This window comes from Macaca mulatta, chromosome 1 (assembly GCF_049350105.2).
Source record: "Macaca mulatta isolate MMU2019108-1 chromosome 1, T2T-MMU8v2.0, whole genome shotgun sequence".
NCBI lineage: Eukaryota > Metazoa > Chordata > Mammalia > Primates > Cercopithecidae > Macaca > Macaca mulatta.
In genome coordinates, this window is record NC_133406.1 from 36,436,247 (window position 1) to 36,462,128 (window position 25,882).

A 25,882-nucleotide genomic window follows, 5' to 3' on the forward strand; every position below is an offset into this window, starting at 1 on the left:
CGTCCGGCGCGGGTCCGGTAGGGGCCGCCTACTGGGGCAGGGGCGGGGCCGCGCCGAGCGAGCGCTGGGATTGGCCGCGGGGCAGGCATTACGCTAGGACGGTACCAACAGTCGGGGGCCGCGGAGGCGGGGGGGTGGGTGTGGGACTGCCGCTCTGCGCGGGGAGAGGTGGCCTGGGAATGGCCGGGCCGGGGGTGGGCGGGAGCCGCAGTGGCGGCGGCGGCTGGGGGCGGTGAGCGCGGCGTGGGGCTGCCCCTCCCCGGAGGCGGCGGGGGCGGCCGGGCCCGCGCCGCACCGCACCGCGCGGGCGGCCATGGAGCGAGCCTAGGGCCCGACAGGTGAGTGGCTTGGGGGCGGGGGAGGGCGCGCGACCCCCGCCCCCGGCGCGGCGGGCGGGAAAATGCGGACCGGCACGCGGGCGGGGCGCGGTGCGTGGCGCGCGCTGGGCTGGGGCCGCCTGGGGGCGGGGCGCCTCCCTGAGGGGCCGGGCACCGGTGCCCTGAGCCGTCCCCAAGTGGCCGCGGGCGGGTCCCGGGCGAGGGCCCGAGGCTTCCTGGGAGACCAGCTCGGGCCGCGCGTCGCTGCCTGCGGTCGCGGCTGAAGGGACGCGGCCTCGGCCGCCACCTCCCTGGCCCACCTGAGGCGCGGGCCCCACCTGGGGCCGCCTCAGGCTGCCAGGGGTCCTTCTAGTGACCGTCTCTCGTCCCCTTCCGCGGTCCCCAGAGGCGATTGGCCCCGGTGTCTCTCTTGTGTTTCCCGGAGCGCCCGTTGCGACAGCCCAGGGAACGCGCCCTCACGGGGTCTTTGCTGGGCCCGCCTCGTGGCCGGGAAGCGCGAGTGACCTGCAGGCCGGAGGCGGGAGGCGGGGCAACCGTACCCGGGGCCCGCGGTCTCTTGGGGTCGTGCGCCGGGCGCTCGCAGAAGGGCACAACTTAGGGAATGCTATGTTAGCCCTCAGTGGGCTGCGCTTGAGATTTCATTTCCGGGTGTGACGGCCCCGCGATTAAGAGCGGACCGATACGTTGCCCTTAATGATGAATGTGAATAGTTGTCGAGCTGCGTCCTTGATTGTGGGTTCTGATAAGAGATTCATTCTAATCTGACTTCTGTTAACCTGCCAGTCTCCGGATAGGAAGACAAGGGGTAGAAGGATGAATTGGAGGGAAAGTAGGGGTAACAGGGCTTGGTTAGTCTTTATGGAATTATTAGTCCTTTTAAAGGCCATACCATCATTGGGATGGATAAGGAGTTTCTAATTTGGGAAAATGAGAGTTGCTTGGTATTGCGACTTGGGTCTAGTGCCAGATATCAGCATCTTCCCCACCCAGCCAGCTTCCCTCTGGAGCTTTGATTTCTCACTTGGAAGTGAAGTAGGAATGTGGGTTTTTTTTAGCCTTTAGCCTTTAAATTGTAGGACTTTATAAATCTATAATCTGGTACAAGTTAAGATTGCCGTTTATTAGCCACGCCTATCCTTCTTGCATTGTAAATTCTTGCATAAATTTCACTGGCGTTGATTTCTAAAAATCTGGTTAGGGATCTCAGTGTGCTTATGTATTACAAACATTTGAGTTTATGCAGGATCTTTGAGCTAAGCTTAGAGCAGTTCCTCAAATAGGATTTGTTATCACGACTGTCTTTGCGAAACTGAGGTACAAATGGTGAAGATGCTAAATTATTTGCCCAGACTCATAGCCAATCTCAGGGAGATTTAAAATCAATGTTTTCTATTAATAACTTTTCTAAAGTTTGCAAAGATGTTGGACTTTGGCCTCTAGAACCGTACAATGGAATCAGTCAGCAGGAGTCCCTTTCCCATTTGAAATTGCTTATCAAAGGAGAATTAAAAAGGCACACACAAGTGTAATAATTCAGACTCTCAGCCCCACTGATGATAAAGTGCAGTGATAAATATGGATACAGGTTAAAGATGATCAAGACGTCTTGGAGTTCACAGCATTTCTTTTCTGGCTGGTGAAAATGTGACATTGGTACGCGCTATTCGTTTCTCTAGAACTAGCAGAACAATAGCTATGTTTTGGTGAATTAATGGAAGCTAGAAAACACATGCCCTGCTTTTCTTTTTGGTTCTTAAGATTAGAGAAAAAGAAATCACTGTTTCTATCATCTTTATTTTTATGATCTTTTATATCATGGAATTATTTTATGTTAAATTGATAATTTCTTGACTTTTAGTTCATTTCTCGATTTCCATTTGTAGATTCCAGCCCTTTCACACAGCCTTAAAGTTTCTGCTTCTTATCTCTTCTGAATTTTAAATTCCTAAATGAAATTTTCTGTTCCTTTACTTTCAGGGCAGACTTCAGCTTCCTACACTTTGTGTGTCTGTCATTTCATTGGTGTAAAACCCTAAAGCCAGATACTTCTATTAATGCAAAAACACTGGCTATCAATCCAACTGCCCAATTAGCCTAGCCAGAACAGACTGCAGGAGCAAGGTTGTGAAGCTGCACCTGACTGGAACCTACACAGGCTACTCCCAGGCTGCAGGTGGCTTAGAACACCATATAATCACAGAAGCAAATAACACACCTCTACAGCATGTTTTGAACAGTAATCTGAAACACATTTTCTAGGCTTTTTTTTTTTTTTGACAAAGGAACTAAACAATTTAGTATGTACATTAGAATATTTCCCCTTCCCTCATACTGTTGTCCGTTTATTCATTCAACTGACAAATATTTATTGTACACCTTCTACATACAGGCACTGTCAGGTGCAGAGAGAAAAATACACAGATACACAGATTACTGTAACAATTACAACCAACTGCAGGGCCTCATTGTAACTGTGCTCCCCATCCCAATCCACAAAACCACCCGGCACTTAGTCCCAGAAGGGCCTGACATTCAGATTCAGAAGACAGTCTCCTTTGTTTTTTTGGTTTTTTGAGACGGTGTCTCGCTCTGTCACCAGGCTGGAGTGCAGTGATGCAATCTTGGCTCACTGCAACCTCTGCCTCCTGGGTTCAAGCGATTCTTCTGCCTCAGCCTCCTGAGTAGCTGGGACTACAGGTGTGCACCACCATGCACAGCTAATTTTTGTATTTTTAGTAGAGGCAGGGTTTCGCTGTATTGGCCAGGATGGTCTCGATCTCTTGACCATGATCCGCCTGCCTCGGCCTCCCAAAGTGCTGGGATTACAGGTGTGAACCAAAAAACAACCAAAAAAAAAAAAAAAAGGAGACTGTCTTCCGAATCTGAATGTCAGGTCCTTCTGGGACTAAGTGCCGGGTGGTTTTGTGGATTGGGATGGGGAGCACAGTTACAATGAGGCCCTGCAGTTGGTTGTAATTGTTACAGTAATCTGTGTATCTGTGTATTTTTCTCTCTGCACCTGACAGTGCCTATATGTAGAAGGTGTACAATAAATATTTGTCAGTTGAATGAATAAATGGACAACAGTATGAGGGAAGGGGAAATATTCTAATGTACATACTAAATTGTTTAGTTCCTCTTTTTGTCAAAAGAAAAAAAGCCTAGAAAATGTGTTTCAGATTACTGTTCAAAACATGCTGTAGAGGTGTGTTATTTGCTTCTGTGATTATATGGTGTTCTAAGCCACCTGCAGCCTGGGAGTAGCCTGTGCAGGTTCCAGTCAGGTGCAGTTTCACAACCTTGCTCCTGCAGTCTGTTCTGGCTAGGCTAATTGGGCAGTTGGATTGATAGCCAGTGTTTTTGCATTAATAGAACTTAGAGCTCTTGGTAATGGGCATGCCAATAGCATTGACCTGACTGCCCTTGTCCCTTATTTTGAAGGTGGAAGAGGGGAGTTTTCCCTTCTTAGAGTACTTCTCCAGCAGTTCCTTCTTCTACACCTACATATATCTTCCTGTTTTCCTTCAGCTGTCGCTGTAACCCCAAGTACTAATGAATTTATTAACATAGGCCTGCGCTGCAGAACAGAAGCTTACTTTGCTATTGAAACGAGCTTCTGACTAACTTATAATGTCAACATGACTGCTCAAGCTGCCTAGAAGAGAACATAATGCAAAGATCTCACTTCTGATTTGGTCTTTCTTATCAAAAACAAGAGAAGAAATGCCTATCTCCGATGTAAATAATCTGGGGGGTGCATCTGTCATCCCAGTACGAGATAAGAAAAATGTAAGCTGATGCAGAAAAGAGACCTTGAACTTTGGTAAATGTTTAAGGTCTGTACTTTCTGGCAAGATAACCCCTTTAGAGAAGAGGGTGCTAACTTGGGCATGTTATAAAGGCAGGTCAAGGAATATGAAATTATGAATGTGTAAAGAGGACAGAACCAAGTACAGAGGGAGGCAGTGAAGTCTATCATTCCATGCTCTCAAATGTTAACTTTCCGCTTTATATACATAGCAATGCCTCATTTACCTAATGTTGTTGGGAAATAAGGTATTATATGCCAAAATTTTTTTTAGTTATACCTTTTGTGGAAAAATTTTTACAATGTATTATATGCTTTGGTTATTGTTACTAGCAGAATGGCAGTAGTTGAGTGAGGCTCTGAGATTATTTTAAAATGTAGGTTGTCCTCTCTGGTTTTTGAATTATTGAATCTACTTGAGTAGGATTCAGTTGTCAGTCTGTGTCTTCTTTCGGTGGTGGAAAGCTGCTCTTTTGCTACTGTTAGTATCCCTGCTGCCCTCTTTTAAATTTGCAGCTTCTAGCAAACTATCACAAGAACAGAAAACCAAACACCGCATGTTCTCACTCATAGGTGGGAACTGAACAATGAGATCACTTGGACTCGGGAAGGGGAACATCACACACTGGGGCCTATCATGGGGAGAGGGGAGGGGGGAGGGGGGAGGGATTGCATTGGGAGTTATACCTGATGTAAATGATGAGTTGATGGGTGCTGATGAGTTGATGGGTGCTGACGAGTTGATGGGTGCAGCACAGCAACATGGCACAAGTATACATATGTAACAAACCTGCACGTTATGCACATGTACCTTAGAACTTAAAGTATAATAATAAAAAAATGAAAAATTAAAATAAAAAATTAAAATAAATTTGCAGCTTCTTATCTGTGGAGTAGGAGCTTCCTGACATTGAACGTAAAGCAGCTAAATAGGCTTAGTTATGTTCTACCTGCTCTTCTCCGAGTATTAGGGTATGAACTTTGTAACCACTGTTTTTGTTGCCCAGAGACCTTTTTTGTTTGTTTCTTATCGTTGGTGTAGATTGTGAACTTGTGCTCTGTATAGGTGCATTTATGTTCCTGTAGTTCTTTCTGTAGAAAAAAACCAAAATAATATGAAAGTACTTACTCGTGTGGATTCTTGTTTTGGAAAGCACTGCCAATAATACTTGAAGATCTGATTTCAGCCCTGTCTTGTATCATCCTTGGGCAGTGTGTTAGACAACCTCCTTTCTTCCTTTTAGCATTTCCAAATTGTCCTTACTCTCAATCCCAGCCAATAATAGGAACCAGGTTGGCAATAGCGGTGTTCTTGAAAGGTGGAAGCAGGATATACAGAAGGTGGCAACTTTAAATTGAGTGCATATAATTGGTATACATATTCGATATTTCTGCATCTTTTATATACTGTATACCTGAATTCATTGTAGGACTTATTTCCCCATGTCTCTGAAAGAGGCAGTCTTTAAACCAGAGAGTTGCCAGTTTAGAAGAAATTCTTATAACCCTAAAGGTCTTTCTCCCTTGCCCTTCTCTCCTTTTATTCCACAAACACTTATCAGATACCTCTTACAGGCCCTGCACTGTGCTAAGTTACTTGGAAGTACAAAACATGAATAAAATCTATCCCATCCTCAAAAAACTCACAGTATATTAAAAGAGACAGATGTGCCAAAAAAAAAAAAATGTGTGTGTGTATGTGTGTTCATATTATAACAGAGGGATCTTGCCTGGAGCCACCTAGCTGTAATTTCAGCACAGATCTGTTTGAGGTTCTACTGTTTCTGAAAGTGATCTGTGTGGGCTGTCAGCTTGACATACCATAGAATATAAGGCTAAAAATGCGAGGTCTATTGTTGTATAAAGTTTATGTGGTTTTCCAAGAACTGTAATGAATTGAACACTAAAGATGGAAAGCATATGAAAAGCTGAAGGAAAATGTTGTTTTATTTGTAATTCTGTATTTCAGCACTATGCAGGAATTACCTTCTATGATCTAGCCTTAAATGGTGGTTCTATACTGACAGTTGAGCTGTGAAATACCTGGAACTTGGGAAGTTTCATTATACCTGGTTTATTTAAAGGAAAATGCAAATTGTTACTCATTTCCACGTAGTGTCAAGATTACTGTGTGTGTGGGTTTTTTAGAACAGAACTTGCCAGCAGTATGAGCTAAAGTTTTTTTCTTTTCATTTTTCACGGAAGAGCGTTGCCCTAAATCAAGATTTAAATGGGACAGGTTGCAGGGATTTATTTTTTTTCAGTTTACTTATTGAAATTATTCAGTTACTGCCTATTTCATTTGCACTTTCACATCTAGCAAGAAAGACTACCTTAATGCTTCATTAATGCCTGGTGATGGTCTTAGTTTCCTTCCTTCAGAGGGAACTTGTTAGAGAATTTCACATAAGGGATTCTGAGTTTACAGATGTAAATAAATGTTTAAATGGAAGTGAAAACAGTAAGGAAAACCTGACACTTGGACCAATTTGGATTATGTGAGAATTAGATTTTGTATACCTGTACTCTTAAATTACTCTTAAGGCTTATCTTAAGGGCTTTAGCACATGAAAAGCTGTCATCTTTAAAACACAGAACTAATTTTCCAAACTGAAAACAGTTGTGAAAGGCATTCTATTTTAGCCTTTTTTTGTGAAATGGGAAAAGTTCATGCTTCCCATCTGTTTCAGTTACATTGAATGTGGTAGAATTGAACTTTGTAGAGAAGAGAAACAGGTTGGCCAAATTAGTGACAGCCTCCCAGTCTTCTGCTTTGCATGACACTCACTCTGAAGATATCTATTTGCATAGTCTTATCTACTTCTCAAATTTAGGCAAGGATTTGGTTCAGAAATACAAGACTACTAATTACTACTAAACTCTTAGTAATGCAATATGTGGATTTGGCCCCTCACTATGTAACCAAGAAGACAACATTATGGTGTATTGATTCCAGTGAGGGTTTTCTTTGTCATTTTTCTCCTCTCAGGAGGTCATCTTTGTGTTTTGGTATGGTGATAATGACTAACAAGTGATTGCTGTGGGTCATCCAGGCACTAATCTTAGCACAATACATGTAGAGATCTCAATCTTTTTTTTTTTTTTTTTTTTGAGACAGGATCTTGCTCTGTCGCCCAGGCTGGAGTGCAGTGGCATGATCTTGGCTCACTGCAACCTCAGCCTCCCGAGTAGCTGGCTCATTCATTTTTAACAACCCTGTGAGTTAGGTAATAGTATTCTTGTTTCATTTTTTTTATATGCAGAAACTGAGACCCAGAGAGGTCAGAAGTTAAATCTCTTTCCCAAGACCCGCATTAGGTGGTAAAGGAAGCATCCAGCATTCTGAATCCAGAGGACATGCTTTTAACCCCTCTGCTACAGAAAGCTTATATTTAAAATAAAAAGGTGAATTAAGAAGCTATTTCTTGAATGGAGAATTAGCAGAGAAAGGAAGAAAACATATCTGTAGAAACTGATTAATGCTATTACTTGGTATTAGTTTTTATTTTTAGTTGAAGACCCTCATGTGAAGATGAAAGGAAGAATAGCGTGCTGTTGTGGCAGGCAGCAAAGCAGGAGTGGGCTGGTTTTCCCAGGGTACTCAGCATTTACTGAGATAATAAACACTTAATGCTGTTTTATATTGGAGGTTTTGACTTTCTGGACATCTTGACTGTCACACAATACTAAAAGATTTTTGAATGCTGTTAATTTTACTTATCACTGCCACTAACCGTCAGGAGAGACTACATTTATTTCTAGGGAACAGGGGATGTAAATTCGTAACAGCTAATAATAATATGCACAGTACCCTACTGTCACTGCTAGTTAAAAATCAAAAGGACAGTATACCAGACAGTCCACGGTAAAAGTGTGTGTGTGTCTAACCTTTTTTGCACTTAAAGATGTGATTTTTGCTATTTATGCTTTGGCCGAAGTATAGAAGTTAGGCTTTATAAACCAGACTTGTGTCGATGTGTGAATGTGTCAGGTTAGCCTTGATTGCTCTGTGCTTTAAGTCTAAGTAGGGCTCTGAAGTATGCAAGTGGATTTTAGTAAATGATCCAGTTGAGAATATATTTCTTCTTGTGGTACCTTTAAGAGACTTTGTTAATTATGTATCTTTCTAAATATACACAATGAAGACAGAAAAATATAAATGACATATGACTTTTATAACAAGTATATCGCTCCTCAGAAGCCGTTAATAATCATTTACAAATATGACCTAACAATATATCAAATCAATTTTTATTTGTACTTAATGGTTAATTTAGTGATTACCCCCTCCCTGAGATAATTGTTTTTAGTCACATAATTTATTTCCCTATGTCTTCTCCCCTGGTATTTTTAGTATCCCCAAAAGGAGTTGATGGGGGCAGAAGAGATGTGAGAATGTTGGGTTTTACGGACTACCTCAAAATAATAGTGGCTTAAGACAATGATTTGTTCGTTCTCCTCCCCTCCCCTCCCTTCCCCTCCCCTCCCCTGCCCTGCCCTCCCCTGCCCTCCCCTGCCCTCTCCTCTCCTCCCCTTTCCTCTCTTTGACAGACTCTTGCTCTGTCACCAGGCTGGAGTGCAATGGCATGATGTTGACTCACTGCAACCTCCGCCTCCTGGGTTCAAGCGATTCTCCTGCCTCAGCCTCTCGAGTAGCTGGGGCTACAGGCGTGAGCCACCATGCCTGGCTCATTTTTTGTATTTTAGTGGAGATGGGGTTTCACCATGTTGGCCAGGCTGGTCTCAAACTCCTGACCTCAGGTGATCTGCTCACCTTGGCCTCCCACCCAGAGTACTGGGAGTACAGGTGTGAGCCATCGTGCCTGGCCTATTATTTCTTATAATTTTATAGGTCATCTGGTCTCACATGTTCCTGCTCACATCATATAGGCTGGGGTCACAACAGTGACTATATTCTGCCAGACCACAACTGGGACTGGAATGTCCTTGCAAGTGTCATCTTCATGTCTGGCACTTCAGCTGGGGTGCCCAGGATAGCCAAGGGTTGGCTGGACCTCTCTCTCCATATAGATCACTTGTCATTTGGTAGTCTTAGCTTGAGCTTCTTTACATGGTAGCTAGATCCCGTGAAAGTAGAAGCTGCCAGATCTCTTAAGGCCAAGGCCCAGAACTGGCACGCAGTCACTTCCACAACATTCTGTTGTCAGAGCAAGTTACAAAGCCAGCCCAGATGCACAGGGAGGAAAAACAGACTCCACCTCTCTCTCTGTCTCTCTCTCTCTTTTTTTTTTTTTTTTTAAATAATAGAGACAGCGTCTTGCTGTGTTACCCAGGCTGGTCTTGAATTCCTGGGCTCAAGCAATCCTTCTGCCTCAGCCTCCCAAAGTGCTAGAATTACAGGTGTAAACCAGCGTGTTTGGCCCTGACTCCACCTCTTGATAGGAGAAATTGTTAGTGTCTGTCTTTCTAGACAGTCAACAAAAAACTTAAATTCAAGTCTTACCTCCTATACTCACCAAACCTTCAGAGTTTTACTGAAACCCACAATTACCAAAGAATTTTGTAAAAAGATCCTTGTGGTTCCTACTCAGGATCAAGGGCAAAGAGATTGTGTGCATAAATATAATTCTATACCAGTTAGGAAATCCCACCCCTTTGCCTCAGATCTCCTTTGTTATTAGTCTTCTGCTTGAAACATTCTTATCGAACATTTCCCTTGTGGTGCTTTATGTTTACAAGGCATGTTACATTCTGCTTAAATCATAAGAACCTCATTTGATCGTTAAATTAGAAACACAAAAAGTGAAACTTTTTTTTTTTTTTTTTTTTTTTTTGAGACGGAGTCTCACGCTGTTGCCCAGGCTGGAGTGCAGTGGCGCGATCTCGGCTCACTGCAAGCTCCGCCTCCCGGGTTCCCGCCATTCTCCTGGCTCAGCCTCCTGAGTAGCTGGGACTACAGGCGCCCGCCACCGCGCCCGGCTAATTTTTTGTATTTTTAGTAGAGACGGGGTTTCACTGTGGTCTCGATCTCCTGACCTTGTGATCCGCCCGCCTCGGCCTCCCAAAGTGCTGGGATTACAGGCTTGAGCCACCGCGCCCGGCCAAAAAGTGAAACTTACGTTTACTTTTACCATAGCTTTCACTTTTAGTTGCTATGAGCAGAGGTTGGTATTTATTTCTTCTCTATGACCTCAGAGGTAGTATTGTGAGCTTGTCACTTAATCAAAGGGCAATTCAAGGGGATACTTCTAATAAGGCTTGGAATCTCATTGGTGGCTTGTAGGACTCTCTAGTAAGGTAGTAAGTGTTAAGGCCAGGTGTTCTCATGTTCCTCAGCAGCCACATACATTGAGATTTATCACATGATCTGTAGACCCCCACACCAACATGCTTTTCTGTAAATGTTCCTCCACCATCAGCCAGATTTTTTTTAAGTACAATTTCCATTTTATTTTTCTCCAGAGAATGGTCTGTCTTCAGTCTTTAAGGACTCGGCTCCTTACACAGGCTTTGGTGGGGGTTGTGGGGCAGAACCCACAGGTCTAAATCCAGGTAGAGGTGTTCGGTCCTTGTGGGCTTCAGGAGATTGATTCCTGATTACTTTGCTGTGAATTGCACAACTCAAACAGTAAAGTAGCTTCACAAACAGCTTGGGAAGCATACAGGCATCAAAGACGCTTCTTCAGAAATGTCCCTGACTGCTGTGGCCTCCACTGTATTTTGAATGATGAATTTCTTAATGGCCTTGTCCTTGGGCACACATCAGGCACAGTTCATGCAGCAAATAGGTTGCACATGGCTGTGGCCGTTTTTGACATGATCTTTGTTCCTTCTTTTCTTTGTCATCTTGGAGGCATGGACCGGAGAGGAGATTCTTGAAAGAAGACTTTACATTAAGACCTCACTTTTTTTCTGTGGAATCTATATCTCTTCTCAGAAAACAACTTTATTAATAGTCTTAAGTTTGCCCTTATACAATATTTATCAAATGAGATGAGTGTGTGTGTGTGTGTGTGTGTGTAGAATGAAAGTGAATTAGCCAGCTGGGTGTGGTGGCTCACACCTATAATCCCAGCACTTTGGGGGGCCGAGGTGGGCAGATCACTTGAGGTCAGGAGTTCAAGACCAGCCTGCCCAACATGGCAAAACGCCGTCTCTACTAAAAATACGAAACTTAGCCAGGTGTGGTGGCTCACACCTGTAATCCCAGCTACTTGGGAGGCTGAGGCAGGACAATTGCTTGAACCCAGGAGGTGGAGGTTGCAGTGAGCCGAGATAGCACCACTGCACTCTAGCCTGGGCGATAGAGCGAGACTCTGTTTCAAAATAAAAAAAAGAAAGTAAATAAGTAAATTAGCCTCCGTAGCAAGCCTCATGTAGCTGATGGCGCTAAGGCTGAAACCAGGGTTCAGTAGGAAAATTCCTTATAAAGGTCTGCTTTCCAGAACTCCAGGTTGGGAGTTTATGCCAGCTTTTCATGTGAAAACTATTTACAGTTATGCCATTTGTACTGCCTTTTTTATATTTAACACTTTTAAAGTTATGTTATTACCTTGAGTTTATTTGTTCTTTGAGGTAGTTTCTGTTCTGCATAACAGAAACATTAAAATAAATGACCGTAATATAACTGGACATTGTTGCACTGTTTGAAGCATTTATCGGAGGAGCTGAGGGTGTGATATAGAGCAGGCACATTCTTCTGGGAATGTTAGTGAGGTTTTTGTGAATAGTTTGAATATACACAGTGAATTTGCTTTTATTTCCTTAGTGTCTGAAATGCGGAATCTTTGGAAAAGTCCAGTTTGCAGAATATAGTATGCTCCTTGTCCCAAATTAAAAAGGAAAGATTATATGTCGTGAAAACCCTGTCTTGGATACTTTCTCCTCTCTCACATATAAAGGAGTGAAGGGGATCATTCTAAGGAGCTAAGATTCTGAAAGGAGAATTAAGAACTATATACAATAAGCTATTATACAAGGCCAAATGTAGTTAAGTACTGGCCGAAAGGAGGGAGAAGTGACTTTAAGAGTGTGAGGAGGGACCAAAAATTGTCTTAGAGATGGCCTTGGAGATAAGCCTTAAAAGGAGGCTTAGACTTTATGAGGAGGAGATTGGAAGAAAGGGTAAGAGAAAGAGGAATTTTGAGGGACTACAGTGTAAGGAATGACAGAACCAAAGGGCACCTACACATCAAGAGGAGGACCACGGCATGTTCAGTTGATCCCTTATGGCTAAAGCTGAGAAGAGGAACAATGGGATTGATGTCTAGATTGGAAGCTATTTAGGATACAGCTTTAATGCCTTGCCAAGGAATCTAGAATCAGAGGTCGTTGAGTGATTTGAAAAATGATTTTGGCTGCATTATTTAGGCTGGATTGGAGAACCTGGAGGCTCAGGCATCAGTTCTTTCTGTGGTCCAAAGGAAGGTGATGAGCACTGAAGTTGGTGGCTGTGGAAATGAAAGATGGTTATAAAGAACAATGACAAATTGCACTGTTACTCATTCTACCAGGATGTGGTGACTATAATCACAAACATGAAAACTTGTTTAGTCACTTTTTTTTTTAAGCTGCCCTCACTTAGACTCTGCAGAAGTAGTGAAATAATACAATTGAACCCTTCAGTTCCCTTAATATAAATCTCTTGCTTGCTTGCTTGCTTGATTTCTTTCTGTCTTTTTATTTATTTATTTATTTGTTTATTTATTTATGTATTTTGTGAGACAGAGCGTTGCTCTGTCACCCAGGCAGGAGTGCAGTGGCACGGTCTCAGCTCACTGCAACCTCTGCCTCCCGGGTTCAAGCGATTGTCTCCTGCCTCAGCCTCTTGAGTAGCTGGGATTACAGGTGCTCACCACCACGCCCAGCTAATTTTTGTGTTGTCCAGACTGGTCTTGAACTCCTGACCTTAGGTGATCCCCCTGCCTTGGCCTCCCAAAGTGTTGGGATTACAGGCATGAGGCACTGCCCCCAGCCAGTTCCCTTAATGTAAATTTCTAACCTGATTGAGTGAATTGTTTGTGGCCCTGAATTGATGAATGTGTTCTTCTGAGGCCTCTTCAAAAGGAGAAGTTTTGAAATAAATTTCAAAACTTAAAAGGACAAAATTGGATTGTGGAATTGGACTGTTTTCCTTATCTGAATTTTGGAGCTGTTAGAACTTCTTATTGCATCGATGATTAAAAACAAAACAAAAAAACCACAGCTCTAACGTTTGTGCAAAATGTTTGGATATATTTATATAGCATGAGGGGGAGGATTTTCTTCATTCTAAATGAATGAGCAATACCATTAAAAGTTTATGGGTTGGCCGGGCGCAGTGGTTCATGCCTGTAATCCCAGCACTTTGGGAGGCCGAGGCGGGCAGATCACCTGAGATCGGGAGTTCAAGACCAGCCTGATCAACATGGAGAAACCCTGTCTCTACTAAAAATACAAAATTAGCCAGGCGTGGTGGCGCATGCCTGTAATCCCAGCTACTTGGGAGGCTGAGGCAGGAGAATCACTTGAACCCGGGAGGCAGAGGTTGTGATGAGCCAAGATTGCACTATTGCATTCCAGCCTGGGCAACAAAAGCCAAACTCCATCTCAAAAAAAAAGAAAAAAAAAATTTACGGGTTAACCAGACTTTAGTCCTGAAGGATGTTCTATAGAAAGTAAAAGCCTATTAAGCGGACCCCTTTGTGCCAGAATTGTATTGCATTTGTAGCTAGTTGCATCTGGAGGTGCTGAGGAAATGATTGTCAATACAACTAGATTTCCATATTGCCTTTTATCTCTGCAACCCGAGAAGTGTACCGTTGAACAAGTACTTGAAAAAGTTGTGTGGTTTAGGTTGCATTAGAACTAGCAAAAATCTCTGAAATCTTCTCTGCTTGCACTGCTGTTATCAGTAATCACAGGGAACTGTTTTACTGAGTTCCACACCAAACTTGATACCATCACAATTACATTTTAGATGCACTTGAATTGCCTTTGTTTCAGCTAATAGTGTTGCCTACCCTGGGAGATGATGATGAAACAAAACAGGTGGCGGGGGATAATTGGAATTTGAAATTAACTCTCACTTTCTGCTTCCTTCATGAAATGAACAGAAAAGGAGTGGTTAATCACTGAGAATAAACTTCATTCAGCTGGCTCACTGCAAGGTGTTGCCTTTAGAATACATTGTTGCTCTGATGGGCTGCTTTTGATTATGTTTCCAGCTGTTATTAGGGGAGCAGTATCATGTTTAAGGGGGAGTGTCTCAGCCTGAATCATTTGCTCTATTTTTTTGTATTGGTTTTATTTTTTGGATTAATGGTTTGAGTTGTTAAATGAATTGGAGAGTGAAGCAACATCCTGTTATCTTCTTGTCATCTTTGTCTTACCTCAGTGCTGTGCTGTCTGTAGGCACAGAGCAGAGCAAGCCTGTGCATGTTTTTAAATGGCCTTATGGAGGAGAAAGCAACCTCTCAGGATGCAAATGAGACAGAATTGTATGTTCTTGACACCGTTGCAAAAATCTTGTATTTGGAGTCTTTTAACTTAAGAATTGCCCAGAGTGTGGTCAGCCCCATGCTAAAAGGAGCACTTCTTTATGTCTGTGACATGAATATCCTTGTTATGTGCCTGACCATTCCAGATGTAGTAGTGTTGCCATAGTACCAGGTTTTATTAGTTTTCTGGTTATATTCTGCTAATAGCTAGATGGTATGGGAATATTTTTTCCCTTTACTTAAAGTACACAGTTTTGATTATCAATGGTTTGCAGGTATTTTAATTTTGAAAAATAATTGGTGAAGGACTAAGTAGAAATATGTGTCTGGGGTTGTATTTAAATACATGAGCAACAGATATGACACATCCAGGATCGCTGAGTACTTGGACTCAGAGACAGCTATTACTCTCCTCTGCACCCTCTGGCATTTTTAGGAATTGTTGTCTTACCAGAATGAGAATTGGAAAGTTACCAAATACTGGTGGTTTGGGATATGCAAAAATCCTTGATGGATTTTGAAAGTTAAAAAAAATGAGAGTTAAACAATTATGTATAGCTTGCTCTTTTGTTTTTGTTGTGTTTTTTTTTCTCATTGTTTTGGTTATTAGGCACGTGTAGCCAACCTCATGGCTCCTAGATGGCTTGCATTCCAATTAAAATAGAAATATTTGCTTTAAAATTTTCAGTATATGTAGTGCTTGCTTATTAGTGTCATGGGATCCTTGGGGTGTCATTTTGCCAGTGAGAAACCTCTGTGGCCATGGCCGCGGCACCTTCTGCCTGAATAGTGCTCGTGCCCACTGGGCTCATTCTGCCCACTCAGTCTTGCAGGCTGTGCTCAGCTTGTACTACCAGCCTGGATCCCATACCTGCCAAGGGCAAGCCAGGTGCAGAGCAGCGAAGGGTGTGTGGACAAGCTAGCACGGTGTCTGGCCACTGCACACAGCCAGGCACTCTGGCTGCTGTGGTGGGGTAGGCATTTCCAGGCATAAGCACAGCTGCCGGTTCTGTGTGAGGCTGCAGCTGGACCAGAGTATCACATGCAGCTTCTGCTGCGGGTGCCCACGTCCGGACAAGGGGAACATGGGGGCATCCAGAAACTTGGAGACACCAGGAACTTCAGAACTCCAAAGAGGGCGTCACAGCCCTGGCTTGGGGAGACCCTAGGTCTGAGCTCCCCAAAGGGCCCCAGCTCTTCTCTCTTTCTGATTGCCTACCACATGGTGAGCAGGGGGGGTGTTTCAGCCCTGTTTGCGTTACAGCTCTTTCAGTCCCGCCATTTGGTAGGTCCTGAGTTCTTGTCCCATGCCCAGAAAGAATGAAGTATGCAGACAACTGGGGGGTGAGCATACTGGAGAGGAGCTTCATTGAGCAATAGAACAGCTCTCTGGAGACCCAAAGTGGGTAGTTCTTTCTGCAGCCATGTCGTTCTGATGAGTGTCTAGCTCTCAGTGGAGAGGAGACCCACAGTGGGTAGATCCCTTTTGCATGCAGGTTGTCCCAACATCTGTTTGAGTCTGGCTGAGTCCAGGGTTTTTATGAGCTCAGAAGAGAGGCAGTGTGTGCTGATTGGCCATGGGTGGCCATGGGTGGGCCCAGAAAAAGCACCATAAGTTCTCACTCTGGTCTGTGGACTCTTAACCAGAACTGACAGCCTAGCCCCCATGCCTCAGGCCGTCCCTGGCTTGAAGATGGGGCTTCACCGGAAACCCACCCCTTTCCGCCCAGGAGCCTGCCTCCTGCCACCGTTCATGTCATCCACAGTGCCCAGGCTGTTCATAGCAAGGGATGCCTGCAGGCCTACACTGAACCGGCCTCATTCCTCCCTTGGCCTCCCTCCCATGCTCATTGGTCCCCAAAGTCCAGAGTGGGCTGAGACAGCAGGGGCCTGGTGTATCAGCACTGCCCCAACCACATGTACACCTGGCCAGGTCACAGCATCACCTGGGCTCAGCCACAATTTTGCTCCACCCCAGAGTGGGTGCTGGGAGTGGGGAGAGGCCAGGCAGCAGGAGTGGCATTTCTGAGCCTGTGGGTGTAGCTGTGGCTGGGGGCTGCAGCTGCACCCAGGAGCGTGGGGCCCCTGCTCCAACAACTTGGAAGAGGGCAGGGCTCCCGCCTGTTCCCAGCTCCTGCCAGCTCCATGGAGTGTGCAGCCCTGGCCATGCCTCTCCCACTGCAGCTGGCTTCTTTGCAGCAGCTGCTCCAGATGGGCCGCTGCTGCCATCTTTAGGTCCCTCTCCAGACTAGTTAATTTTAAATTATTGAACCTTCTTGAGCTCAAGGTTAGCAAGCCTAAAAGGGTGAGTCATGTATTAGAGGGTTGCAAAAGATTCAGTGGTGGAAGGACAGAATTTTTGATCAAATTTTGCTTTGTATTTGGGCTTGCAGGAACTGTGGAAGGTGCATCAGTGAAGAAATGGACCAATGTGTATAATCATGGTATCTTCTTGCTAACCATCACCACCAGCTCTCCTTAATAAGTGAGCAAGAGTGGGTCAGGGGAGAAGGAAAAGAGGTCAACATGAAGCTAAAGCAGCGAGTCGTGCTGTTAGCAATTCTCCTTGTCATTTTTATCTTCACCAAAGTTTTCCTGATTGACAACTTAGATACATCAGCTGCCAACCGGGAGGACCAGAGGGCCTTTCACCGAATGATGACTGGCTTGCGGGTGGAGCTGGCGCCCAAGCTGGACCATACCTTGCAGTCTCCCTGGGAGATTGCAGCCCAGTGGGTGGTTCCCCGGGAAGTGTACCCTGAAGAGACACCAGAGCTGGGGGCAATCATGCATGCCATGGCCACCAAGAAAATCATTAAAGCTGATGTGGGTTATAAAGGGACACAGCTGAAAGCCTTACTGATACTTGAAGGAGGACAGAAAGTTGTTTTCAAACCTAAGCGGTAAGTTTTCATCTGGGAAACTGCATGTGCTAGTTGGTTGATTGATTTAACTTGGGATTTATATAAGATTTATTTTATCATCTTCTCTTGGAAGTCTCTTCAGTAAAATAAGAGGGGTAGACTAGATCTCTAAAGTCTTTTCTAGCACTTAACATGAATCTGTGTTTATAGTATCATACAGAATAGTTTTCCTGTGTCCTACCTACTCATTTTTCCCTCTCTGCCCCGGAACACCTGGTAACTCACTGGTCTTTTTACTGTCTCCGTAGTTTTGCCTTTTCCTGAATGTCATATAGTTGCAATCACAGTATGTAAGCCCTTTCACATTGGCTTCTTTCACTTAGTAAAGTGCATTTAAGATTTTTACATATCTTTTTGTGGCATGATAGTTCATTTGTTTTTATCACTGAATAATATTCCATTGTCTAGATGTACCACAGCTTAATTATCCATTCACTTACTGAACGACATCTTGGTTGCTTCCAAGTTTGGGGCAATTGTGAATTAAGCTGCTATAAACATCCATGTGCAGGTTTTTGTGTGAACATAAATTTTCAACTCATTTGGATAGATACCAGAAGCATAATTGCTGGACCACATGGTAAGAGTACGTTTCATTTTGTAAAAAACTGCTAAACTATCTTCCAAAGTAGCTATACCATTTTGTGTTTCTACCAGCAATGCATGAGAGTTCCTGTTGCTCCACATCCTCACCAGGGTTTGGTGTCAGTGTTTCAGACCACAGCTATTCTATACATCTCTCATTGTTTCTTTCACCTGTTTTAAGTAAAGAATTGGGCCATTTTAGTTACCTTAGTAACTAAATATGTATGTTGTTCATGATCCCTTTGGACTTCCTAGGGATCTACAGAGATAATTTGTGTGACAATTCTGTGACATAATTATTTTTATTTATTTATTTATTTATTTCTCTACACAAGACAGCTTGGAGGGTATAGTTAATTTTCTAAAAACGTTTTCTGAGTGTATGAATCTGAATTAGGTTAACATCATGATGGTGATTTGTATTCTTTTGCCAGGAGTTAGTTACCAATGAATATTCCCAAAGTTTGTAATGTCTGAAATCTTTTGTGTACTAAACATTATTTTAATTCCTCAGTAGAACTTTTGAAAAAATTATAACATGACTTTAGATTTCTTTCTGGAGTGGCAGAATAAATGTACGGAAAAGATGTACAAAGTTCAACTCCCTTTCTTACCCAACTATTAGTAAATAAAAGGCAGTCAGAGCATGAATGTATAGGGAGCCCAGAAATCGAAGGGATCACTATTGGTCTGGAACTGAGAAATATATGTCAGTGATGTGGAAATTAGGAAAGTTAAAAAATGTGGTAGACTTTCAGAGAATAAAAATTTGATTGGGACTGGGCTTGGTGGCTCATGCCTGTAATCCCAGCACTTTGGGAGGCTAAGGTGGGTGGATCACTCCTGGGCAACGTAATGAGACTCTATCTCTATAAAAAATAAAAAATTAGCCAGGTGTGGTGGTGTGCACCTGTAGTCTCAGCTACTTGGAAGGCCGAGGTGGGAGGGCAGGAAGATTGCTTGAGTACAAGAGTTTGAGGCCGCAACAAGCCGTGCTCATGCCACTGCCCTCCAGCCTGGGTGACAGAGTGAGACCCTGTCTCAAAAAAAAAGTGGTTATGTGGGCCTGGGATCTAATTTCTGTTTAACGCACACTATTTGCCAGGGATTACACTAAGTACTTTTGTATCTGTTAATCCTTTAAACCCTTATAGGAAGGTTTAACCTTTGTGTACAGTTTCAGTTCTTTTTTCAGAATAAGAAACTGAGGTTTAGAGAGTGTAACTAACTTGACAAGGTCATTTCACATTAATCAGTGGTACGGAAGTTTGAACCCAGATTTGTTAGAGTTGTAAGCAGCTTGTATTCTGCCACACACATGGAATTCACTTAAGTTTGTTTGTTTCCCATAAGTGATGACGTGGAGCACCCATCATCAAAAATCACATTTAGCTTTGAAGTATAGTCTTTGACTTCTTGGCCTGAGAGATTAGCAGCATAAACGGAGTGATGGAAAAAGGCAAACTAAAGATAAAAAAAAATTTGCATATAAAGAGATGGTCAGGCACACTGGCTCACACCTGTAATCCCAGCACTTTGGGAGGCTGAGGTGGGCGGATCACTTGAGGTCAGGAGTTTGAGACCAGCCTGGCCAACATGGCGAAACCCCATCTCTACTAAAAATACAAAAAGTTAGCCGGTCGTTTGGTGTGTGCCTGTAATCCTAGCTACTCAGGAGGCTGAGGCAGGAGAATGACTTGAACCTGGGAGGCAGAGGTTGCAGTGAGCCGAGATTGCGCCATTGCACTGCAGCCTGGGCAACAGGAGCAAAACTCCATCTCAAAAATATAAAATAAAATAAAGAGATGAGTTGTGAGCATTTTGTGTTTAAATAAGAGGAGATCCAGCTGGATGCAGGGGCTCACACCTGTAATCCCAGCACTTTGGGAGACCGAGGTGGGTGGATCCCCTGAGGTCAGGAGTTCGAGACCAGCCTGGCTAACATGCTGAAACCCCATTTCTACTAAAAATACAAAAAATTCGCCAGGCGCGTGCCTGTAATGCCAGCTACTCTGGAGGCTGAGGCAGAAGATTCGTTTGAACCCAGGAGGCAGAAGTTGTAGTGAGCTGAGATCGTGCCATTTGCACTCCAGCGTGGGCAACAAGAGCGAAACTCTTGTCTCAAAAAAAAAAAAAAAAAAAAAAAGAGATCCTCGTCACACCCACCACTTGTACACTAGGGAATTGAAGGGGAGATGGGACAGCAGGAAGTGTGTTAGAAGACAGATATTCCCAAGAGTGTGCAGTGTTAAACCAGGTACTTTGCAGGATAGGCTTGAAATGTTCGGACAAGATGTAAGTGGAGGGAGGAGAGGCCAGACTGATGAGTAGGGGAGGTAGCAACAGATAAATGCATAACCTTAGTCACTTCTTGCTTCATCTTATATCTCTTACTACCACTGCAGCCTTCTCATTACCTCCCTCCTCCAGACCATCCTGGAAACCACTTCCGTTCTTCCCCAGAAGATTCATATTATCACTTTGTTCCCCAGCTTTAAACCATCCAGGGACTTCCCATTGCCCACCAGACAAAACCCAGCCTCCACAGCCTAAGGTCAAGCCCCTGACTGTCTGGTCTCCCTCTCTCTGCTCAGCATTATCCTACCTTTGCTCTTTGTTTCTGTCAAACTCTGGCCCTGTGCTCCCCCATCATCTCCTAAACAGCCTGTGTCCACTCCCAGCTCCAGGGCACTCTCCTCTCCAACTCAGCAAGGTTTTTTTCGGCCCCTGCCATAGGTGTTAACTTTCTTAGTCGGTGTACATACTGACTTGTGCTGCTTTATATCAGCAACTATCGCAGGCTGGGGAAAGTGGGTGTAAGTTTAAGTGCTTGCAGAAATTGACTCTAGTCCCTAAACACCCAGCAAAATGCTGTTCTGACCCCTAGGGCTTCAGAGGCTATCTTGTCCTGGTGTAAGTGCAGATTAATGTCCTTGGTCAGACTCTGACGTCCTTCAGCAGAAGGATAGGAATGATTTATTGGCAGTTACTGTATGAATTTTGCTGCTCTGTCAGTGGCTTAAGATGGATCACTCTCTGGTAAGAGGAGAATCTAAGTCCTTTCTCTAATAGCCACTTGTGGTTTTAACATTTCTGGAGCCTGGTTATCCATGTCCTACTCTCAGGGATACAAGTTGCGTACAGTATAGGTAGATGATATATATAGGAATACAGTGACACTTTTATTTACACATTTTGCCTTACATTGTAAGTAAGGGTAATTTTTTTTTTTTAATGTAGCTATTTCCATTCTAGAAGTAATTGATTTTCACAGGTAAAAACGGCAGTTATGTTGGAAAAAGAACAAGAAGGCAGGGGCCTAGGAGCGGCTACGTAGAAGTGAATGAGTAATCTTAGGAAGTACTAAAAGGGACCTTGGAGATCAGCTAGTTCAACTGTCCATTTTACAGGTGAGAAAAATGACATCCAGAGTTCCGTATTTCACATAACCAAAACATGTGCTAAGGATTCAGGCCTGACTTCAATGTAGTTCTTTTGATTCTTACTCCTTTTCTCTTCCCGCCGTCTTTTCCTCTCCTGCCCACTCCCGAAATTCCTGTATTTCTCTAAGCTTTTGCATTTTACTCCGAGCAGCCTTTAGATGGATTGGAAAGCTCTCTAATGTTTCACTGAAAGGAACGTACTGCACTTCACCACATACCTTCCTGTGGCTGCCCTGGAGTACTAAAAATAAAGTATTCAAGGATAGCCTACAGCTGTAGTAGAGAGAACAGTACCTGAATAGTGTCAGCTTTTTGCTGCAGTGGTATTTCAAATTTGACTTTTAATTTAGAGGTAGCTAATATAAACCTTTTAAAAAATTATTCCTAAGTAATCCTTTGCACTAGGAACAAACAAACAAATACATTTGGGTATATTGACCATGCTAAGAAGAAACTGGTGCGCAACCAGATGGTGATCAACGTGGCTGTCTTCTAACAAATGCTTCATCATTTTACCTTGAAGATATGTTTTGTGGAGATGATTTCACTGTATATTCTAAGGTCATTTAAGTTGAGGTTCACTGCCTTTTATACTGTTTTCCACTTCCCTATTGCTGTTTTAGCATGGGAGAGCCAACTATCCTTAGTGGAACTTTTCTTCTCCGTATCAGTCTCAATTGATTTCTATTTCATAGGTCCATTGTAAAGTCTAAAAGGTCTCCTTTAGATTCGGGAAATGCAGGAGACCAGTAGAGAACATAGGTGAATTAAGTGCTTTTTTTCTTCCCAATTAACACATTTAAATTCTATCTTTTAAAATGATTAGTAGAAAGAAATATGCCAGTCTTCATTATCCTTTGCTTATGTCATGCATATGATAGAAAATCATCAGAATGCAGTTTAAGAGGAAAGAGACCTTAGAAATTACTTCTTAGTCCAGCCCCTAATATTGTAAATAAGGAATCTGAGACCCAGAGAAGAGAAAAGTTTTGCTCAAGCTTACCCAGTCAAGTAATGGCAGCCATACCCACTTCCCACTGCCAGTCCAGGACTCCTTGTACATCATAAACTTAAAAAAAAGAACAAGAATGGTTATTCAAACAACTTTTTTCAAAAGCACCATTACCTTCCCATTAATAAAGATTGAGTTATATCAGACCATTTTCCCCCAAATTTAAATTTCTCTTATAAGCTTTGCCACAGCCATTCTGGTAAGCAAAAGTTTTTTGTTTTTTGAGACAGAGCCTCACTCCGTTGCCCATGCTGGAGTGCAGTGGCACAGTCTCGGCTCACTGCAACCTCTGCCTCCCAGGTTCAAGCGATTCTCCTGACTCAGCCTCCTGAGCAGCTGGGATTACAGGCATTCACCACCACACCCGGGTAATTTTGGTATTTTTTAGTAGAGACAGGGTTTCACCATGTTGGCCAGGCTGGTCTTGAACTACCGACCTCAAGTGATCCACCCACCTTGGCCTGCCAAAGTGCTGGGATTACAGGTGTGAGCCACCGTGCCTGGCCAGCAAAAGTTTTAATTACACGTTTTTCTTCATTTCTTCAGGTCAGTCTAATAAACGTTTTAGTAGACATTTATTAAGCACCAACTATGTGCTTAATAACAGTGTGCTGGTGGTACAAAGACAGTCCTTGTCTTCTAGAAAACTACCTTGTATCTGTACTTAAACTACATCAAAAGCCCTTTAGTGGGGCAAAATGACATCTTCCGTGTTTTGTTCTTAGAATGATTGCTGACGTAGATAGAGAATTCTAGTTTCCTTCTCTACCTCATCTTCACTCCATCTACCGGCAATTCATGCTAATCCACAGTTGTTCTCAGGGTTGACAGAGAAGGTGACTATAGCAGAATCAGGCTTGCTAAAGCTCGTATTCTACCACTTGTGCTGTCACCTGTTACTGGTGTAATCCATGTATACATCTGTGCTTCCCATTCACTTTGCAGGTATAGCCGAGACTATGTGGTGGAAGGGGAACCATATGCCGGTTATGATAGACACAATGCAGAGGTAGCAGCCTTTCACTTGGACAGGTACGTATGGTCACAGCAGGTTATGTTCATTTTGTTTACTTTCAAATATCTTGAAGAGGACTCATGGACTCCTTCAAAAGGATGCAACACTAATAAGTAACTTGTTACCCCTTTTAGATAGCTAATTGACTAGTTCCATTACACTTGTATGAGTCTCATAATTTGGTTGGCACTGGGAATACTAAAGTATTTTAATTCCGTGCTTCTTTAGGTCATTTCATTTCTGGCCTGCTCTGTTATTATCATCAGTGAAGATATTCTTGGTAAATAAACTTTGAACTTAAATATCTGAATTGAACTAGTCATTAATTGGGCCTAGCCGTCCTGTTGTTTTGTTATGTATTTGTTTTAAGTAAGTAATGCTGACTTATCCCCATGTGCTGGAAACATATAGCATGAAATATATTATGAGTTTTATTGTTCTTTATACAAACTATGCACAGCTTCAAAAACCAGAATAATTACAAAAGGAAAGAGCCGGGCGCAGTGGCTCACACCTGTAATCCCAGCACTTTGGGAGGCCAAGGTGGGCAGATTGCATGAGCTCAGGAGTTCGAGACCAGCCTGGGCAACATGGTGAAACCCTGTCTCTACTAAAATACACAGAATTAGCTGGGCGTGGTGACAGGCACCTGTAGTCCCAGCTACTTGGGAGGCTGCGGCAGGAGAATCGCTTGAACCTGGGAGGCAGAGGTTGCAGTGAGCCAAGATCGTGCCACTGCACTCCAGCGTGGGTGACAGAGTGAGACTCTGTCTTTAAAAAAAAAAAAGAAAGAAAGAAAATAGATGTGAATTATAAGTTTGTAAGTTAATTAGGAAAACTCTATTTTTTTTTTTTTTTTCCCAGCAGGTTACTAGTCAGGAACCTTGCAGCTGAACTGTCTGGTATCCCAGTTACTCTGCTGACCAGCTCTTTCATCAGGCCATATTGGCCAACTTTAAAAGAAATTGCTCACAATATTTGTTTTAAAAAATTAATTTATGACTGATGCAGTGGCTCATGCTTGTAATCCCAACACTTTAGGAGGCTGAGGTGGGTGAATCACTTGAGCCCAGGAGTTCCAGACCAGCTTGGTCAACATGGTAAAGCCCCGTTTCTACTAAAAAAAAATACAAAAATTAGCTGAGTGTGGTGGTGTGTGCCTGTAGTTTCAACTAGTGGGGAGGCTGAGGAGGAAGGATTGCCTGAGCCTGGGAGATCAAGGCTGCAGTGAGATGTGATTACACCATTGCACTCCAGCCTGAGCAACAGAGTGGGACGCTGTCTCAATAAAATAAAATAAAATAATAAATAAATAAATTTTTTGAGACAGAGTCTCACTCTGTCCTCCAGATTGGAGTGCAATAGCCTGATCTTGGCTTACTGCAACCTCCACCTCCCGGGTTCAAGCGATTCTCCTTTCTCAGCCTACGGAGTAGCTGGGACTACAGGTACATGCCACCACACCCAGCTAATTTTTTGTATTTTTAGTAGACACGGGGTTTCACCATGTTGGTCAGGCTGGTCTGGACCTCCTGACCTGAGGTGATCCGCCCACCTCAGCCTCCCAAAGTGCTGGGATTACAGGTATGAGTCACCACGCTTAGCCTAAAAATGAATTTATAAGGAAACCAGAAAAAAAAAAAAAGATGAAATGTTTGTCTTTTTCTGAATTAGGATTTTGTAAACATAAAAGCAGTAACATAAAAATCACAAATTCAATAGTCTTGACTAAATAAAATAATGAACATAAGAAACAGCAAACAAAATTTAAAAGCAAACAACAAACGGAGAAAACACTTGAATCTAATATAATCTGAGTATTAATAGCCTTAATATGTATTTATACAAATCTATATATGTATGTTAAAACTCTGTTAGAAAATGGGTTAAGAGCACAAACACTATCAATTGCTAATAAATATGTGGGGGCAGGGGGAAGTACATCCTCACCAGAAATTTTTTAAAATTCAGTTGAGATACTGTTTTTACCTGTTGAAAATGGCAAAGCTTAAAAAAAAGATAATACTTTATTGGGAGGAATACATTGAGATTCATATGCTGCTTATGGCATTGTTAATTGTTTCAGTCTTTTTGTTAAGAACCCTAGCATTGTATATCAAAATTAAGGATAAATGTATCAACATTAAGGAATGTTTATATTGTTTGAACAAATAACTGCTTTTTTATACACATATCTAAGACATTTCTAGGAAGTACCCTAGAGAAAGAATACAAAACTCAAAGATATATATACAACAGTCTTAGCTGTAGCATTTTCAGTAGTGAAAAACTGGTTGTAACCTAAACATCTATTGATA

The 25,882-nt window shown here is 43.0% G+C and overlaps 1 protein-coding gene and 1 pseudogene across 2 annotated transcripts in view; one reads left to right on the forward strand and one right to left on the reverse strand.

Annotated features, from left to right (window-relative positions):
- The first annotated feature begins 229 nt into the window (after positions 1 to 229).
- Positions 230 to 25,882, forward strand: part of FAM20B (FAM20B glycosaminoglycan xylosylkinase) — a 49,079-nt gene continuing 23,426 nt past the window's right edge. The window contains 3 exon segments of one of the 2 annotated variants that reach the window (NM_001260759.1): positions 230 to 338; positions 16,979 to 17,488; positions 23,495 to 23,581. In NM_001260759.1, the coding sequence (NP_001247688.1) occupies positions 17,112 to 17,488; positions 23,495 to 23,581 (464 nt within the window). In that variant the 5' untranslated portion in view covers positions 230 to 338; positions 16,979 to 17,111. 2 annotated transcript variants of the gene reach the window in all.
- On the reverse strand, positions 10,607 to 10,953 carry LOC106994635 (small ribosomal subunit protein eS26 pseudogene; annotated as a pseudogene).